The 20,126-nt window shown below is 46.3% G+C and overlaps 1 protein-coding gene across 3 annotated transcripts in view; it reads left to right on the top strand.

The window, feature by feature from the left end:
* TTC3 (tetratricopeptide repeat domain 3) overlaps positions 1-20,126 on the top strand; it is an 81,179-nt gene that overhangs the window by 18,231 nt on the left and 42,822 nt on the right. For all 3 annotated transcript variants that reach the window (XM_083171712.1, XM_083171713.1, XM_083171711.1), the window contains exons 2-13: positions 2,497-2,573; positions 2,946-2,994; positions 6,175-6,307; positions 7,235-7,322; positions 8,296-8,349; positions 9,108-9,237; positions 9,823-9,908; positions 12,896-12,990; positions 13,422-13,484; positions 15,033-15,087; positions 16,078-16,240; positions 17,912-17,957. In XM_083171712.1, coding sequence (XP_083027838.1) covers positions 2,499-2,573; positions 2,946-2,994; positions 6,175-6,307; positions 7,235-7,322; positions 8,296-8,349; positions 9,108-9,237; positions 9,823-9,908; positions 12,896-12,990; positions 13,422-13,484; positions 15,033-15,087; positions 16,078-16,240; positions 17,912-17,957 — 1,037 coding nt within the window. In that variant the 5' untranslated portion in view covers positions 2,497-2,498. The remainder of the gene's footprint in view (positions 1-2,496; positions 2,574-2,945; positions 2,995-6,174; positions 6,308-7,234; positions 7,323-8,295; positions 8,350-9,107; positions 9,238-9,822; positions 9,909-12,895; positions 12,991-13,421; positions 13,485-15,032; positions 15,088-16,077; positions 16,241-17,911; positions 17,958-20,126) is intronic.

Raw genomic sequence — 20,126 nt, 5'->3', positions numbered from 1 at the left:
AGAGCGCTCAGCCAATCACAGGCTGCCCATTCATTGTACGGGCTTTTTTTTTTCAGTACTGACAGCTCCCGGCTCCCCCCGCCCGGCTCTGTTACTGCCACCTGTGTCCCCCGCAGCGTCCGCACTACTAGCAGCATTCCCCGCCCGCCACCTCGATGTCCCCGGCCCCCCTGCTCGCTCCACATTGCAGCTCCCTGGGAGTTGCAAATGATACATCGCATGCGATGTATCATTTGCAAAACTTGGCACATCAAGTGCCAAATCGTGTGTCCCCCTCCCGGGGAGCTGCAGGGGGAAATCAGGTCCGACTTGTCCTTAGGACAAGTCGGACTAATGTATGGGGGCCTTAAGATAGTTGAATGGATAAGAGCGTGGTTGCAGGACAGAAAACAGAGAGTTGTAGTAAACGGAGTACAGTCAAAGGAGGGAAAGGTTACAAGTGGAGTACCCCAGGGATCTGTACTTGGACCGGTACTTTTTAATATCTTTATTGGTGATATTGCAAATGGAATTGAGGGTAAAATGTGCCTTTTTGCAGATGACACAAAGGTATGCAACAGGGTAGACACACCAGGAGGGGTAAAACAAATGATTGAGGATCTAGGTAGATTAGAGAAATGGTCAAGAGAATGGCAACTACAGTTTAATGCCAAAAAATGCAAAATGATGCACGGTACTCTTTACCTAGAAGGGCGACCATCGAATGCACTAAAAATCAGGTGCGACGCGATGCCCGCGATGGCCGCGATTTCCCATAGGGACCAATGTTAAAAATCAGATTGGACCCAATTTTAGTGTTCAATGCCTCAATGCCCGCGATTTTTACATAGGAAACAATGTTAAATGGGCCACAGAGCCCTAATAGTCACCGTGATCTCTGAAATGGCCCCCACAATTGTTAACGCCACCCCACGATCAACGTGAACCCGAAGCGTGGCGAGCGCAGCGAGCCCGCGAGGGGCGGCGGTACGCGTCCTCCGACCTTTTCATGCCCTACTATCCACGTCGGCGTGGAGTTGAGAATAGAATAGTGTGGCGAGCCACCGAGGCCTGAAGCGTGGCGAGCGGACACGGATACCTTCACAGTTATACGCGTCCCCTCACGGGCTTCACAGGTGTCCGTGGCGACGCGGACACCTGTGAAGCCCGCGAAGGGACGCGTTTACCTGTGAAGGTATCCGCGTCCCCTCGCGGGGCTCGCTGCGCTCGCCACACTATTCTATTCTCAACTCCACGCCGACGTGGATAGTAGGGCATGAAAAGGTCGGAGGACGCGTACCGCCGCCCCTCGTGGGCTCGCTGCGCTTGCCACGCTTCGGGTTGACGTTGATCGTGGGATGGCATTAACAATTGTGGGGGCCATTTCAGAGTTAAAGGGCACTATTAGGGCTCTGTGGCCCATTTAACATTGTTTTCTATGGCCAAATCGGGGGCATTGAGGCATTTTACAGTAAAATCACGGTCAATCACCGTTTTAACATTGATCCCTATGGGAAAATCGCGGGCATCGCGTCGCACCCGATTTTTATGTACCCGCGATGCCCGCGATTTTTTACCCCCGACGCCCGCGATTCCAATCGCGGGCGCCGTTCTAGGTAAAGAGTACCTCATGCACTTGGGTCTCAGAAATCCAATATCTAAATATAGTATAAATGGCACTATAATGGAAACTACTGAGGAAGAGAGGGATCTAGGGGTCACTATTTCAGGGGACTTAAAAGCAGGTAGGCAATGTAACAAAGCAATGAAGCAGGCAAGTCAGATGCTTGGTTGCATAGGGAGAGGTATTAGCAGTAGAAAGAAAGAAGTAATAATGCCACTGTATAGGTCATTGGTATGACCTCATCTAGAGTATTGTGTTCAGTTCTGGAGGCCATATCTCCAGAAGGATATAAATACATTAGAGACTGTACAAAGAAGAGCAACTAAAATGGTGCATGGCCTACATCACAAAACGTTCCAGGAAAGACTAAAAGATCTTAATATGTATAGTTTGGAGCAGAGAAGGGAAAGGGGGGACATGATAGAAACTTTCAAATATATCAAGGGTTTTAACAAGGTACAGGTGGGAGACATTCTTCACAGGAAGAGGAGCAGTAGAACATGAGGACATGCACTGAAACTAGAGGGAGGAAGATTCAGGGGAAATGTGAGGAAGAATTTTTTTTTACAGAAAGAGTAGTAGATAAGTGGAATAGCCTCCCAACAGAGGTGGTAGACGCAAATACAGTAGTACAATTTAAACATGCTTGGGATAGGCATAGTGATATCCTTACAAAGAAATAAGGATCAAATATGGTTTGAGGTAACATGTTTAAAAAAAGGCGCAGACTAGATGGGCCAAGTGGTTCTTATCTGCCGTCAAATTCTATGTTTCTATGGCTACAGCAAAATGGCTGACTGCCCAGTGTGCACTGGAGGAGCAGCTCATGTGACCACATGCTGCTATGTGTTCCATATACTACCACCACTTATTTATTTTTCTGACCCTCTTAGCCATGCCTACGGTGACTGAGAGGACTACCGAGTTTTGCGTGAGCACTACTCGTGGTAGGTTTACCGAATGTAGATGGGTGAGTACACACATTCATTTGTATTTGTTATCTATTTAATGGATTACAGTCACTTAATTGCTGTCACAGTTTCCGAAGGTGACCTGGTTTTATATTCTTAATATCCAAAGGTTACAATGGGTTAGAACCTTAGCATGGCCTCACTTAATGATATGTTTTGGATGTCTGAACAAAAATGACTTTTTACTGAATGCGCATTTATTCACGCTAGTTCTGTTTTTAAAATGTGTAATGTTTAGTCATTACGCGGTGGTTTTACGCTTCCCTGTTCTGTATTTCAGAGTCTGTATTACTGGCATTGATGAATACTGGGGTTTGTAGACTACTTTTAGCTCCTGCTGTTATAATTGTCTGTCTGCTTCTCTGTTTCAGGGGCACTCAGCGCAGGAACGTTCTACTGTTGTTGATTATATTAAAAAAGGTAAGATCGAAAAAATTTGGGTAGCTTTAGTAAAGCCTGGTGTTGGAGGGGAATCTTCAACATAGTCCAGATAAGACCAACCACTATGGGTGGCGTTTAATTGTTATATCGCGCCCGATCTCCTTTCTAAAGTGATGGGGGTTTTGTTTAGCCGCGCCATGTGAAAAGTGCAGTTTGATCGGTCAAATGGGTGACTTTCCTGCATATCAGCGCGCAGCCCCCGGGGTAGCGAGGTGACGTTATGTCGGCAGAAATAATTGAATGTTGCAGGCCGCAGAAATAGATTGGTCTATTTATTTGTAGAGATAAATAGCGGTATGAGATCCAGGATTCTGACTGTCGGAACGTCCGTCTGAATCCTGCCCGTATTCGCTCTGCTCGACAGCCGGAATTTGAGCGTCGAAAAGTGGGCGTGTCGGTCCCTTCAAATAACTGCCATTTGTCAGACCCCGTACAGTTACACTATAGCGAGTGTCCAAATATTGAGAAGATTCAGGGAAATGTTTTGAAGGTTCTAAAAAGTAGAGCCATTGCCTATGGCGACTAATCTGCTCCTCGTTAGCGTTTATTAGTATATTCTATAAAATTAGTCGATGTGCTAAAAATCGGGCACATGTTTGCTAAGCGGAACTTTTTTACCCCTTCGGAGCCGATACCCCGTAGTATCCCCGCTTCGTGAGTGGCAGCACATAACTGTCATAGTTTCCAGACCAGTTGACCAACTGTCACATTTTTAAAGAGCTCCATGGTAATGCGTTGTGATTGGCTGGCGGATGTTATGAAATATCCCAAATACTTCTAGTCCCAAACATTTTGTGTCTGAGGCCCAAACTGTCATGGCTGCATGTATGTGTTATGCACATCGTGTCCCAAGGAAGGAGGCTGCCAATGCAAGTGACACACATACAACACAATTGACATGTTGGCATCAAAGTTCAACTTTGACACACTGTCTAAGTGTACCGCTGCGCTCGCCATGCTTCACTACCCTCTGCACACTATGGTATTCTCCCACCACACTGTAGTGGATGCCAGGGCATGCAATGCTTGTGTTGACCTATTCAGATGTCGACCTTAATAGGGTTGAACTAATAACCGTATATTTGCTCCCTGTGTTAACATTCGGGAAGAAATCAAACGTGAAAAAAACTCAGGTTGGCCTTTTGACCTTCCCATTGCCGACCTAGTGTGTTGACCTTCGACCCTGTTGAGCTTACCCATGTTGACCTATACTAGGTGTCTATTTTCCAATGCTTCTAGGAATTTACCGCTATACAAGCCAATAACTGGATGAACCCAGTGTCCCCGCAATGCTAATACATTTAGCGGTATTCAATGAGCCTCATTCGCCATGTTTTTATGGCGAATTTGTTCTGTTTGGCGAATTTTTGACTAAAACGGTGAATCACCCTATTCAATGACCAGATGGCGAATACATTTGAAGGTTTTTTTCGCCATGATTCACCGAGTAGCAATCGCTATCTTTTTATGGTGAAGTGGAAGGTGAACTTTTAAAATAAAGTGTTTTGTTTTTTACATTTGGTGTCATGCTACTTTTATTCATGTGCTGTAAGCACATGAATATATATTTAATTTAAAAAAAATATATATATATATTTTTTTTACACAGCAGCCAGCAGGGGGCGCCGGAGCCGAGCCGCTCATTAGATATTCATATATTCACTGCCCCCGATCGTTACGATCAGGTGTAGTGAATATAGCGGTCCCCTGCTGGCACCCCCGGGGGGCAGCCTGTGCTGCCTGGCACCCGGGGAGCCCACCTCCCCCCCACTAACGTTCTGGGGCAGGCAGAGAGACTTCCATCTCTCTGCCTGCCACCGTCCTCAGGCTCCCTGCAGCGTTTGCCGCAGGAGCTCATATTCGCCGGTCAGGGGCAGCGAGCCCCTGACTCGTTGAATACCGGAGCCGGCGAGGCTCCGGAACGTGGCGAATGTGCAGCGAATCCTAAAAAGGATTCGCTGCACCTCGCAGGTATTTTCATTGAATACCGCCCAAAGTCTCCTCTTCGCCATATCCTCACTGTTACTGTGTGCTAAATCTGATAGAGGAACAATGTATTTTCTGTACAGAATAGGGTATATAACTACAGGACCTGGTATAATGTCTGTACAGGCCCACTAGCCAGACCTGAGGCTCATTTTCCCCCTTTCAGTTTAGAATCCTAATTGTCCGTTGCCCAGCAAGCAGAATTTGTTATTTTTCTGGCCATTTGTCAGAGAATATGAATGATAACTCACAATTTTCTTTCACTCGTGGTTAGTGGTTGGTTGAAGCCATTTATTGTCACATAACTGTGTTTACTCTTTTTAAATCATAATGACAACAGAAACTACCCAAATGGCCCTAATCAAAAGTTTACATACCCCAGTTCTTAATACCGTGTATTGCCCCCTTTAACCTCTTTCTACTGGCGACATGACCATGCAGCCCATTTTTCTTCAAATGCCTCCTTATTGTGCATCTTGAAACAACCACACCACTTTCTTTCAGAGAATCTGTATTTCGGATGAAGTTATTTGTGTATTTTTCTTTGCATCCCGAACAATTTTCCTGGCAGTTGTGGCTGAATTTTTTTTTTTGGTCTACCTGACATGATTTGGTTTCCACAGAATCCATCATTTTCTACTTATTAATTAGAGTTTGAACACTGCTGATTGGCATTCTCAATTGCTTGGATATCTTTTTATATCCCTTTCCTGTTTTAGACCATTCAGTTACCTTTTCTCGCAGATCCTTTGACAATTCTTTTGCTTTCCCCATGACTCCAGACACGTCAGTGCAGCACTGGATGAAAGATGCAAGGGTCTTTCAGGAGACCAGAAACTCGCTGACCTTTTATACACACACTGATTACAAGCGAACAGATCACGTGTGAGGATGGTTACCTTTAGTAGCCATTCAAACCCGTTTGTGTCAACTTGTGTGCATGTTATCAGGCCAAAATTTCCACGGTATGAAAACTTTTGATCAGGGTCATTTGGGTAGTTTCTCTTGTCATTCTGATTTAAAAAGAGTAAACACAGTAGTTTGACAATAAATGGCTTCTGGGTTATCATTCAAATTCTCTGACAAATGGCCAGAAAATCACAAATTCAGCTGGGGTATGTAAACTTATGAGCACAACTGTGTGTTTATATGAATATGTTTCTTTTTTCACAGTCGACCCAGTCGGCTTCTGGTTTTCTCATACAAATGAAGAGGTGATACAGAACTGCAAGTTATTGAAAACCTATTTGCTGTGGCCGATCCTCGTAGGCGGAGGCGAACCTGAGAAAACATGTGAGCGCCCTAGGTGAGTGACACTTCTTCTGCTCCTGTAGGTCCTGGGACTATTAGACATTGGGCCTGATTCAGGTTTGATCGCTTAGCAGTGGTCTTTCGCTAACATCGCCCGCGAATAAACGCAGCGGTATGCAAATGGATGTGTACGTTCAGACCTCCCTTCTGTGCGAGCGTACAGCCGCAACATCATTCCACTTGTTTTATTTGGCTCGTAAATGGCCGAGAATGGGTCGGGCGCTGATGTCCTATAACATTCAGGGGGATGTGGTCATTAGTTCGACATGATGAAGGGTTGACATGGGACAAGGTCGGCACGGGCTAGGTCGACATGGGGTTTTTCACTGTTTTTTGACCCGTCCACTAGGTGGGAAAATAAAATAGCGTGCCGAGCCCAAACATGGTGAGTGCGGCGGTGCCCTTTATCCTGTGTCCATGTCAACGGTGTCCACATTAGGGTAAAAAAACAGTGACAAACCCTATGTCGAACTAGTGACTATCGACCATATTATCCATACCCCATTCAGGGGCCCACCCCATGCAGGCTTTGACCTGCCTGCATTTGCTAGCCCATCCCCCCCCCCGTGCGAGCGAGTCAGCGACTGTTATAGTCGCCAAAGGCTATAGCACAGTGACCCTACACGTGCGTGTATTTGTCGATGCACAAAGCCGCGTGAATCACCCCCATTGATTTGATGTGTGTTTATATAATGCACCGATAGTAAATTGTGATGTCGCCCACACACAGTGGAAGTTGGCATTGTGTGGGGGCGTAAGCTAGTTCTCAGTTTGGCTGTCTTGTAAACTTTGGCTCTGCCCACAAAATGGCTGCCTTCACCAGGTGCAACGTGAAATCCTTTGACATGCGGACCGATGACCCGTTATTGACACACAAAGGAAAAAGGTTGATAAAAATGTTATTGTCATTGTTATGTTTTAGGTCTACGCAGAGCGCCAATCTGAAGATCAAAGATTTATACTTCATTGAGCTATTAGAAGATCTTGCTGATCTGTTCGAGATATTAGCGGTAAGAAGACCAAGTGACGCCACCTTAAGTCTATTTCCCCCTCCTGTAAACAAATACCTTCAGTACTCAGGGGCAGATTTATTAAGCCTGGTTAACCCCTTGAGTGGTATGCCCGGACTTAGCTGCGCTGCCGGAGCTCCCCTGACCCGCCCACCAGCCAGAGGCAGGCTCTGGTATGGTCGGCGTGGCTCAGGCATGCTCAGGCACCCGAGTCCTCCCGAGCCGCCGCGAACATCCCCTGGCGTGCTGCTGAATGTGGGCGGCTAAGGCAGCAGGGAAGCTCCGGCGTTAGAGCTGAGGGAGGGGGGCTTCCTGTGGTGGGTTTTGCTGGGGCAGGACAAACCTGCCCTGGTAGGTTTGTCCTGCCCCAGCAAAAACCCACCACTCAAGGGGTTAAGTGATAAAGTGGCTGGTGATAATGCACCAGCTAAATGCCGCTAACTTCTGTTTTACAGACTGGCTTTGAATTACTGACAGTTGGGAATTGTTTGGCTGATACGTTATCACCTTTCACTTTATCGCTTCACCAGACTTAATACATCTGCTCCTCAGAGGCCAATGTATGAAGCCTGCTGAAGTGACCAAGTGGAAGGTGTTAATGCACCAGCCAATCCGTTCCCATCACCTTTCACTTAATCACTTCAGCAGGTTTAATACGCCTGCCTCTGAGATGTAGATGTATTAAGTCTAGAGAAGCGATGAAGTAAAAGGAATTGATTCACCTTCCACTTTATCACTTCACCGGGCTTAATAAATCTGCCCCTCGGTTTTGAAATACAAATCTGATGAGCGGTGAAGTGATCGACCACCTTGTGTCTGGTTCCATACTGTTGAATGTCCCCATGCCTGGTACTACTGTCACATACGCATCATTCCTCTGTGCTAGAGAGAACATCGGAGGTATCGCCTCCGTCAAGTCTTGTTGAGAACCCTGTTCTGCTGCAATACTCACCCTGTGTTGTTGTTGTTTTAGAACCATCGTCATTTTATTGAAGGATTATTAAAAATTGGACATAAAATGAACGAAGTAAGTAATATTTTCATGCTGATGATTATCAATATATCGTAATGATTTTGAATGACTTGCAAAACCTGAATCTCCTCAATTGATGATTTTTTTTTATCATAGTGTACCTTGATATAACCAAGCAGTACCCTGTATAAAAATCCCCAAAATATAAACACATTTCATATTTGGGGCATAGTCATCCAAGGGACTTGTTTATGAACACATGTGTGTGTCGTCGCCTTCCCCCCCTGCCCACCCCCCGACTTGACTGTTTCTATTATGAGTCAAATTCCAAGTGAGACAGCGATCTACATACTAAGCTGTTGAGATAAAGTACCAGCCATCCATCTCCTAACTACGATTTTTTTTTTTTTTAAATCAAGCTTCGGTAATGTGGCAGTTAGGGGCTGGTACTTTATCACTCTCAAAGACCCACTATTTCACATCCTGTTACTTGATGTACATTTGATGACTGTCAGTACGGCCCAACATCAATGGTGTGAGGGAGTGCGCCTAACGTGCTGCTTTTTGGGTCAATATCAAAAGCCTTCATCAAACCATGTTTGAGACCATTGTGTAGTGTGTTAAAATCTTAAGACACCGTTGCCCCTTCGTTTACGTATCTCTGTCCCCCGATGGTGTCTTATAGTGTTTTCTTTTAAATTTGTAAACATGTATTTTAAAGGGGGAAACGTTATTGGGACATATGGACTGAATTTATTATTGCGTGTGAAACCCGTTTAAGTTAAGTTATACCGGTTCCTGCTTTCTTTCAGTCTAAACCTAAAGTCATACAGGAAGCCATGAACTGGGTGCAGGCCACTGGAAACGAAAGTGTCTACAAGAAGCTGGAGTCACTGGATGATCATCGCCGTAATAAGGTTCTACAGACCTTCTTTAAAGAGTGTAAGTACAGGAACCCCATTCCATTCAGGGTGGACGTATTTGCTGTACACAGGTACCTCTGTAGCGGGCACGTACAAACTATGGCCCTCCAGCTGTTGTGAAACTAGAAGTCCCATCATGCCTTGCTACAGTTTTGCTATTAGGGAATGCTAAAACCATGGCAAGGCATGCTGGGATGTGTAGTTTCACAACAGCTGGAGCGCCGCCGTTTGGACGAGCCTACTCTATAGGTTTGGTTCTGAGTCCGATGCCCATACGGCTGCCTGTTTCCTATGCTAATGAGAGATTCCACCATGATATGAAGATCTGTGGTTCTGCATGTAAAATCCCATTCTGCCCACTGTGCTCTGACTTCATCCTGAGTATTTAGGCTTACGCTCACCCCATGCTTGGCACGGTTGTTCTATTTCCACCCGCACATGAATGAGCAAGAAACTTGGCTTACACATCCAAAACACTCCAAAGAATGCAACCGTTTTGTTTGGATCTGGAAACGTCTGCGTTAGTATCTGACTCAGAATCAGACCCAGTGTGCCTGGCCATGCCCATACTGAGGCCTTCTCCTTTATTTCCCCTGACCCACAGGTTCTTTTTATCTGAACAGGATGGGAGAGGATTGCCTGTCGCTGGTGCAGCAGGACAAATTCTTTGTGTGTTATACGTGTGACAAGGTACGGAGATATTACCAAGTGTCCCCAGGCTTTCATGTAACATTTCCCTCAGCCAACGACCAAAGAAGATATGATAATGTCTATTTCTAATCTTTCTGCTGCCTTATTGTAGAACTACAGCAGTTATACCAGTCAGCTGGTCTTAGGGTTACCTACTTGACAATAAAGGGAGGAGTGACCAGGGGCGGGCTGGGCCGGGAGGCAGGGTGCCACATGCCCCCCGGGCCGGTATGTAGTGGCTGGGCCGGGCCGTCTGTGTGGATTGCCCGGCTGCTGTTGTGCTGTCTCCGGGTCCTGCTGCCATACACAAGTCTCCGTGTATGGCGACGGCCCCTTCAAAAATGGCCGCCGCCTTGGAGGAGACAGACACTAGAGGTACAGCTGTACCTCTAGCGTCTGTCAGAGGATGACAGCGCGACCAGTGCTACCCGGAAGAGCAGCTGGTAGCGCTGGCGCGCTGTTTAAAAGGAACCCCTAGGCAATGAGCATTTACCTAGGGGTGGGGGAAGGGATGGGAAAGGAAACGAAACAGCCGGGAACAGTTTACCTGCGGTGGTCGCCGGCGGGAGTGCGGGTGACACTGCACCAGGTCTGTCAGGGGAAACTGCATGTAGTGAAGGGGCCCTGGAGGACCTCATGGAGGATGGGCTCGAGCTGACCCTGCTACAAAAAACTGCCTGTGTTGTAAGTACATTGATTGCTCTACTTGGACTTATACATATAGATATTCTGGTGTGTGTGTGTGTGTGTGTGGTGTGTGTGTGTGTGTGTGTGTGTGTACATACCGGTAATGAACAAACAGTGGCACTCCAAAACATGTTTATTGGGCATTACAGTGTGTTGCAATATGTGTAATGGGCATTGTTTAATTGGCATTACGGTGTGTAGCAATATGTGTTATCGCCATTTTGTGTAATGGGCATTGTTTAATTGGCATTACGGTGTGGCAATTTGTGTAATGGGCATTACCGTGTGTGGCATTATGTTTAATTGGCATTACGGTGTGCTGCATTATATTTAATTGGCATTACGGTGTGGCATGTTTAATGGGCTATACGGTATTGGCTTTATGTGGTATGGGCATTACGGTGTGTGGCATTACAGTGTAAAATTTTGCATACTAGAGGGGAGAGGGTAGGGCGGTGAAACTATGGTGATGGGCCACTTGCTTGTGTTGCCCCCCAGGCTGAAAGTTGCCAGCCAGCCCCTGGGAGTGACTGACTACTGGATGCCCATCATGGTCTGTGCATTGGGGATAATATACATTCTGTACAGTCCTCCACTGAGGACTTGCCACTGGTGGCTCTATTCTGAGTAGGAACATGGTGGTGTATTCGATCAATGTATTGGCAGTACGGGGCCTATTTATTACTAGTAAGCCCAACACAAAAGCTTCGAAAGCTAGTCTGCTACCTTCTGTGTTTGTGCATGTGTAAGAGATGTGTAGTTTCACTCTCTGCCAGCAGATGGCAGTGTTTTGGAGACTCATGGACACTTGATAGATAGATAGATAGATAGATAGATAGATAGATAGATAGATTTTCTATCCCGTGATGAGCAATTGTTTTTGGAACAATTTTCCCCAGATATTAGCGCTTGCAGGACCTTCTGCACTTTATTAAATTCTTCATGCTGGCGAATGCCTCAACCGAACTCTTGCCACTTACCACCATCCCTGGTGATGGCGGTGTTAGGCAATTTATCAAGCTTCGAAAAATGATTCTTTTCCTCATAAAGCAACGTCCTCTCGCTGCGGTCTCACTGCCTTTAACATGAGATCCATAGACACCTCTCCGACTTTGCCAGATCCAACACCGGGTGAAAACGCTACGACCATGTACTGATGTTAGCTGTGCATGCGAATGGTACTCCCGTCTTACACCAGCGGTTGTTGGGTAGAAAGGTAATCGCAGAGGAGGGAGGTGATCACCGTTACGTGGTAGGTTATCACCAGGGCTGCTCCCATGATTACGGGAGCAGCCCTGTCATGGTAGGTAGTGGCGGTACAACATCGCAAATAGCTGCAGTACTTAGTGTAAATTGCCACATACAAATGATGTGACTGGCCATCATAGGGGAACCCCTAAATCTCTCTTTCTGACCATGGTACGAGTGCGTATCCGGTTGACTCGTTCGAGCAAGAGTGATTGTTGATCTAGACGCCGCTATATTTTAGAACCGTACGGGTGTAGTGGGGATGCAGTCGAAATCCCGGCACTTTGTCCCTCAATGTTGTGATTCAGCCCACATTATGAGGTAAATTTACTAAAGCTTCTTGAAATGAAAAGGGTGGTTGCTATGGGCAACATCAATCGGCCTCAACTAGGCAACGTTATCAGTTGTCATGTCACTTTGCCTTCATGTTGAGGCCTCCATGAAGCAACCTCACCCTTCCCCCTCCACCACAATTCACTGACCATTTCCCCCCTCCCTTACGGGTTACAAAATAAAGACAAATGTAATGAGAAGTGTGCCACCTCCAAGCTAGTGCCCCCCTGGGCCCATGCCACACGTGCCCAATGGGAAATTCACAACTGGCTAAAATCCATCTCCTTTTAATGCACATTCTACTTTTTACTACGTTTTGCAAACAAAATGGCTGCCTATTCTCCTTCCATCTGGAGAATTAGGGAGAGAGGTATGAAACCTGGGCAAGTGAGAAAGTGGAGTAGTTTCCCCAAGCAGCCAATCAGCTCCTGTCATTGCAAAGCTGGTGCTAGATAAATTATAAAGTTTATTTTTTTTTTTTTTTTTTTTTTAAAGCTGATTGGTTGCTTTGGACATATTCATAGCTCTCCCAAGGCTTGGTGCTCCTCCCCCTAATCAAAATGGCTTCAGTTTTGATATGGCCTGAAAATATATTTATGTAAGCTAAAGGTGGCTGGAAGAAAAATATAAGTTTTATATACAGTACAGTATATTTTCATGTAGAAGTTTTGAATTCTTCCAAAATCAGATGTTAAGACGATTCTTATTGGATATTCCAGATATCTGAGGAAGGAAAGAATCGCGGCAATGTATGGTTTACAGAAGGACAGTTTAACGCTGCGGTTGAGGCGTATTCCATTGCACTACAGTATAGGTAAGCTGCTTTCTGTGTGTTATCTATTTTCCATACGTCATCATAGATTATTTGCAGTGCAGCAGCACAGTTCAAAATTCAGATAGGAGAGCAACTGCCATTTCAAACACTCACTGGCAGTTAGTATGGCCCCAATTGAATTTTGAACTGTTCTGCAGCCCCGCCTCTGGAACCGCTGTTATTTTTTTTGTTTGCTTACTTTTTTCTGTAAAAAAAAAAAAAAAAAAACAACAATCTCCTTTTTGCTAACCTTTGCTCCTATTTAATGTGTGTATTTCTGGTCTGTTGCTGACATCCTCTGTACAGTCTCTTCCTGGTTACTGTTTAGCAGTAACCTGACACCAAATGACTGTCTGTCTGTCTTATGTGGATTACAAATAGTACTGTAGGTGTTTCGATTCCTCACACTGCCCCGCCTTCTCTCTTACCAGCCCCAAAAACCATCTCCTGTTCAGCAACCGAGCTCTGTGCTTCATCCGCTGCGGGAAGTATGGGTGAGTAAAACATCCCAGCTGGATATGTCAGAGAAGGCTGTGTGTGCTCAGTCGGGGGAGGCTGGGAATATTGTGCAACAATCCTTTTTATGCTTGTTTTGGGTTTTTTGTTCCTCTGGAGCGGCGACCCCTGACTATCAGCTCACACTGGCTGTATAGGGTGTAATTGGCAGTGCAGTTATGGATTATTTATTTAACTTTCTAACAGTATTACAGGAGAGAAAGTATTTATAGCGCTATTAGCATTCCAGGAAGTTATAGCTGTTCCTTTATATGTTGGATGAGACACAAGTACATTCCATCAGTGTTGTTTGCCTGACGGAACAGACTTTGTGATCATCGTCCTCCCTCCTCCCCCCCCCTTCCCACCATGCACTTTCATTAATAGTGGGTACACACGGTGCGATTTTGCTTGCGATTCGATTGGAATCGAATGGTAAACAAAATGCATTAAATTTTAATATATAGTACAGATCTGTACTTACAAGACCTTTTCTGTTTGATTTACACTACACGGGAGTGCGCATCGGGATCAAATCTGCATTGAATGTAGAAAAAACATTTTATTCTTCTATAGGCAAAATCGAATATAAAAATAGTGCATATCTCACCGTATGTATATGCGTTATAAAACTTTTACATGTGATGGTGTCCAAACCTCAAATAAGTGTTGCCTAGTAGACTATTAACCATTTCTTATATAGCACACACATATACTGCAGCGCTGTACAGAGAATATTCGAACATTCACATCAGTCCCTGCCCCAGTGGAGCTTACAATCTATATCCCCTACCACATGTACACGCACACAGACATTCTAGGGTTAATTTGTTGGGAGCCAATTAATCTACCAGTGTGTATTTTTGGATTGTGGGAGGAAACTGGAGTACCCGGCGTAAACCCACGCAAGCACGGGGAGAATATACAAACTCCGCACAGTTAGGGCCATGGTGGGAATGGAACCCATGACATCAGCGCTGTGAGGCAGTGATGCTAACCATAACACCGTCCATACTGTCCATATGCAAGGGATATGGTCACTAGGTCCACCACTGAAGGTCGACCTGGCTGGAAGGGCGACACAAGAATTAGGACGGTTTTTTTTTTTCTTTTGTTAACCGTGTCCATGTCGACATTAGGACCAAAAAAGTGAAAAAAAACTAATATCGATATATTTTTTTTATTTATTTATATTTTTTTATTTTTTTTTGACTGTCTAATTTCCAACCCTGTTGACCTTAGCCACGTCTACCAATTTCAGATCTGCAGAGTGGCTGCCTGGTTGGCAGGACCATCGGAACACCATCAAATGTTTACCATTCGACGGCGGCAAACAGAATGCCGCCATCGAATGGTAAAACCACTACCGTCCAAACAAAAACTTCAATGGTATTGAAACATTGCGATGAAATTTCCATTCCTAGCTATTGCTGATCCGCACCTCTATGTGGATAATTTAAGTTTTTGTGCGCTACTGTTATGTTCCCTCATTTTACTGGTCTGGGAACTAGTATCATACAACTGACCGTTCTCTATATGTGTTGCAGGAATGCACTGAGCGACGGGAAGAAAGCGGTTCTACTGAAAAATGATTGGCCCAAGGTAGGTGTGATCAGTGGGCGTGGTGATATTTATGTGTGTAAGGGTAAAATGATGCACACCAAAGCGTCTAAGCCAGGGATGTCCAAACTGTGGCCCTCCAGCTGTTGTGAAACTACACATCCCAGCATGCCTTGCCATAGTTTCAGCATTCCCTAATGGCAAAACTGTGGCAAGGCATGCTGGGACTTGTAGTTTTACAACAGCTGAAGGCCATAGTTTGTGCATGCCCGGTCTAAGCCTTCTCCAAATACAAAAGTCCTGTTTTCAGTAGTGTACCGGTCACCCACACAGCTGTTCTTGGTGTAAACATCCACAGCAGCTTTGTGAGGTGCTGTGTCCTGGACAGATATCTAGAGTTCTTCCATTTATTGTGTATATAGTAGGGGTGGATTTAAACCATCGCTGTCGTTGTTGGGAGGCCACCGACTATAGAACATCAGTTGCTGTCCTGTGTCGGTTATTGCCATTCTTGCTACGTGAATATGGGCCTGATTCTGTTTCACTCTCAAAAGCGAATTCTTTCTCTAATGGACAAAACCATCTGCAGCTGTGTCAATTCCGTGATTCGCGGAAGGGGGGAGACGCGGGGTGGGGTGCCCCGAATCGCCGGAGGGGGGTCGTGGGGTTGCTGCAAATCGTGGGGGGGGTGCGCCGCGAATTGCGGTAGGGGGGCTTGCGGGGGAGCGTGTGAATCGTGGGAGGGGCCCCGCGAATCGCGGGGGGGTGAGGTTTTTGCCGCGAATCGCGTGGGGGGGGGGGGGTTATGCCGCGAATCACGGAATTGACACAGCTGTGTCTTTGCTGTGTCATGTAACATGGGGAGGCAGAGGGTGTCTGGCACTGTGGTCTCACTGGGCTGGTTCTCTGTCATGTGAGTCAGAGGCTCCACCCAGCGTTAGAGAGTCAGACACACTTTGAGTGACAGATGTAGCCAAATATATAAGAGATGCGCACGTGTGTAATCAGCATTGTCATCTTATTTTTCTGCAGGGTCATTACCGATACTGCGATGCTATGTTTTTGCTTGGGGGCGTAGAAAGAGCAATAGCGTCCAATGAGAAGGCGCAGGAGCTGTGCCAGGATTCCGAAGAAGGGATCAGTGACCTGATCAAGCAACACAGCCGCTTCCAGAAGCTCGCAGAAGAAGGCGCAGGTAGGCGAGGACTCAATCTATCACATTATGGGATGTGTAGGAGAGGTTTACCAAAGCTTGGAGAGATGTAATGCACCCGCAAGTCAGCTCCCAACTGTCATTTTTCCAAACACCTCCTGGAACATGACCGGACCTGATTGGCTACTTTTATTTCTCTCTAAAGGCCCCCATACACAGGTCCGATTTGGCCTGTTTTCAGCCAGTTCCGATGGATCGGTTGTAAACTGGCTAAATTGGATGTGATTTGATATCCGATGCTCTGCACTGTGCGTATCGGATCCAGAGATCATATGTGCTGCACATATGATCTCTGCATTCGGCCCCCTCGGGCGGCGGGGATGTATCGCATGCCGCCCGGGGGGATTGGATGGACATACACTGCTGCGAGACATAGCAGCAGTGTTTGGCCACCTTGAGGGCCAGATGGGTCCAGCTTCAAAAAGTGGAGCGTGGTCAACAACCAGCCAATCCCAACTGTCGTTTTTCAAACCCAGCCTGTAACATGACAGGTAGAAGTTAGTTGTTGATTGCTCTCCATTTTTCCACTTTTTGAAGCTTGATACATCTAGGGCCACTAAGGCTTTTAGTGTACAGACCCCCAAATTTTATAATTCTCCTCAGTAACCTATTAGAGTCAATGTGCTTTATGTATTTCTCTGTGATAAACCTTGTGTACGCGCTGCGTTGCCACATTTAGGGGAAACTTTACTAAGATCGAATACTTACGAATGCCTGTATTTGTAGTTCTTCAATGCCATACACGGCTGATAAGTAGTAGTTTCTGAATTTACAAAGGCCGCTATACGGCTGTTTTTTATTCTTTTACGAGGTGTATATTCATTCGTATTTCGATATATGAATAAAAGCACCATTGAAAGGATACGAATGGTGAATCCAAATTTACTATCCGGCCCTATGCTATATTAGGCTATACTGGTCCTGATTGCAGAAATACAGGGGGGGGGGGGGGGATTTGGGGTCCCCCTGTATATCTATAGAAAGCACCAGGCTTATATACCGGTCTTGGTTCCCAAAATATACAGGAGACAAACTAAGTAGGGGTTCTCTGTATTTCGGCAAAGCGCATCGGGCTCAAACATCCAACGGGCTAACGCCATAGACGGGGGGGGGGGGGGGGGACTTTTTGAACAAGCTCCACACACACCCAGTAAAATAAAACTTAAATACACTACAATCATCCATCCATACTTGTTGGAAATCTGTGTTAGGGTACCTGTGAAAGGAAATTATACTCCCCATGTCCTGTGGCGGAGATCGCGTCGTCTTCATTCCATGTAGGCATCCAGGAAGTTCAAATAGAAACCGTCCCGACCCCATACGAACTGAAGTAGCCGCTAGTGTGATCCAGGTCCTATCCATTCGTACTGCGGATCAGCTGCATTCCCCCGTCTTACTACATTTCCCCCGTCTTACTACATTTCCCCCTTAATGTTTCCTCTCACAATCACTGCAAGGAGCACTGCTAGATAACTGAATGACGACAGAAGTGTTTAGAGATGTGTAAGAGAATATAGGTTATTTTTGGAATACGTGTTATGTTAAGTCCCGGGGCATTCTGGGTAGTGGATCCTGGATTTGTACCTTGCAGGGTTTTTTTTTTTTTTTGTAAGATCCCACATTGGCTAATACATTTTTTTTAAATCCTTCTAGAGATGAAAGTAAAGAAGTCTAAAAAGAAAGCGACCAATGAGAAAAGGTGAATACTGTGGTGATCTGATTTGGACGTCTGCCTTCGCTTTCTGTGATCTCACAATAGAATTCCTACATGAAGAGGACCCTAGAATGGCCTACTACGGCTTTTGTGACCGTTTCCATTGCATAAGTGGCAACTTTTTAATTGTGGGGTTTGGGATGGAATGTAAGGTGCACAGGGGATTAGTTACTAAGATAAGAGTTATCGTCTAGAACAGGCATGTCCAAAGTCAGGCCCGGGGGCCAATTGCGGCCTGTGCTGTCATTTCAAGTGGCCCGCAGCCTCCAGCTGGAAGCAGGCAGAGCATCAGATGTGGGAAGCACAGCACAGGACACTAATGGTGGTGCCCTGGCGAGCGCGCCTTTATCTTGCTGTCTGCTGCAGTGAGGAGGTGCCGGCTGCCACAGTCAGATGTGTTTGGCGTCCTACCCGTGCTGCTGCTGCAATTGTGTATCACCCTACTCCACAGTGACAGCAGTGTTTGGGGAGGGGGGCAGCAAGGGGGAAATTTGCTCCCGTGACATACAGAGCGGAGGAGGGCAGCAGCGGGAGCCGAAGCATCTCCTGTCTTTGCAGTGCCTGCTTTGCCTCTCCTTCCTCTGGCTCACACAAGGGGCTGGGAAACATACAGAGAAGGGAGGGGGCAAAGTGGGGGACATACAGTGAAGGAGGGTTAGGCTGGGGGACATACGGTGAATCGTAAAAGTGATGGCAATTCAGAGAAGGGGGAGCAGGGGCAGGCTGGGGGACATACAGTGAATGGGGGCAGAGTGGGGTACATAGTGAATGGGGGTCATACAGTGAATGGGAGTCATACAGTGAAGGAGGGTCAGGCTTGGGGACATACAATGAATGGAGGCACTGATGGACATTAAGAGAAGGGGGGCAGTTTGGGGAACATACAGTAATGGAGGGGCAGGCTGGGGGACTTATAGTGAATGGGGGCAGAGTGGGGTACATAGAGTGAATGGGGGCAGAGTGGGGGACCATTCTTATGTGATTTAATGATTCAAAGAATGTCAGGCTGAATGGTCGGCCCCCCACATTTACACTTCACCAAATCTGGCCCTCATCGCAAAAAGTTTGGACACCCCTGGTCTAGAAGGTGCTAAATAAATAAGTACATTCTGATTGGTTGCCGATAGTAACATCCCATCTGAATTTGAGCTCCCATCTTATTATGGGTGGTCCCCAGAACACAGATGAGTGAGGTCACAGCCTTGTCCATATTTAAAATCTAGTATAAATTCAGAGCTAATCCATTATGGGGGAATGGAATTGTCTGTGGGTAATCCGAGCTGTCCTGCGGCCTCCCTTCCATATTTACAATGGGCAAACCAGCACAAGCAGCCGGATCGCTCTCTGCTGCTGGAGAAGACGCCGCCACTTCGGAAGGGGAGGAATTAATGACCAATCAAGCAATATGAAGTTTTACAATTCGATTAATTAGTCCTCACATGGGGGTGTGGAAGTGTGAGGGAAACGGACGCACTAATTTCTATAGAAATTGCCATCTATAATTTTTCTGTCATTTGTTAATGGGTGCCGTATGGGATCCCGACAGTCATTTACCCGACGTCGGGATCCCAACTGTTAAAACACCAACAGACTGGTTCCCGACGGCCACCGGCTATTCTCCCTCGTCGTGGGTCCATGACCCCATAGAGGGAGAATAGAATAGGTGGCGAGCGTAGCGCGCCACCGTGCCTGCAAGGGGCTTTGTTGCGCTCGCCATGCTGTCTGAGTCCGGCCAGTCAGGATCCTGATGTCAGGCTAATGACTGTCGGGATCCGGACTGCTGGAACCCTATACCACACCCCTTTGTAATTGAATGGGAAAAGTTTAACTTGAGTTTGCTTGAAATGGCCCATGTGCAGTTGCATAGCTTAGAACAGACATGGCTCAAACTATGGCCCTCCAGGTGTTGTGAAACTACAAGTCCCATCATGCCTTGCCACAGTTTAGTTATTAGGGAATGCTAAAACTATGGCAAGGCATGCTGGGATGTGTAGTTTCACAACAGCTTGGGGGCACAGTTGGACCATGCTTGACTTAGAACAATGTTAACCTTTCCTGTCCCCCACAATGGTTTATCCTGGTCACCCTGATTACTGCACACTGCTTCCACATCGTGGAGCCCTCCATGTGGTTTCCCTGTGACCTCTGACACGC

This window comes from Crinia signifera, chromosome 2, assembly GCF_055691185.1.
Source record: "Crinia signifera chromosome 2, ASM5569118v1, whole genome shotgun sequence".
In the NCBI taxonomy this organism is placed as follows: Eukaryota; Metazoa; Chordata; class Amphibia; order Anura; family Myobatrachidae; genus Crinia; species Crinia signifera.
This window is presented reverse-complemented; position numbering and strand designations above follow the sequence as displayed.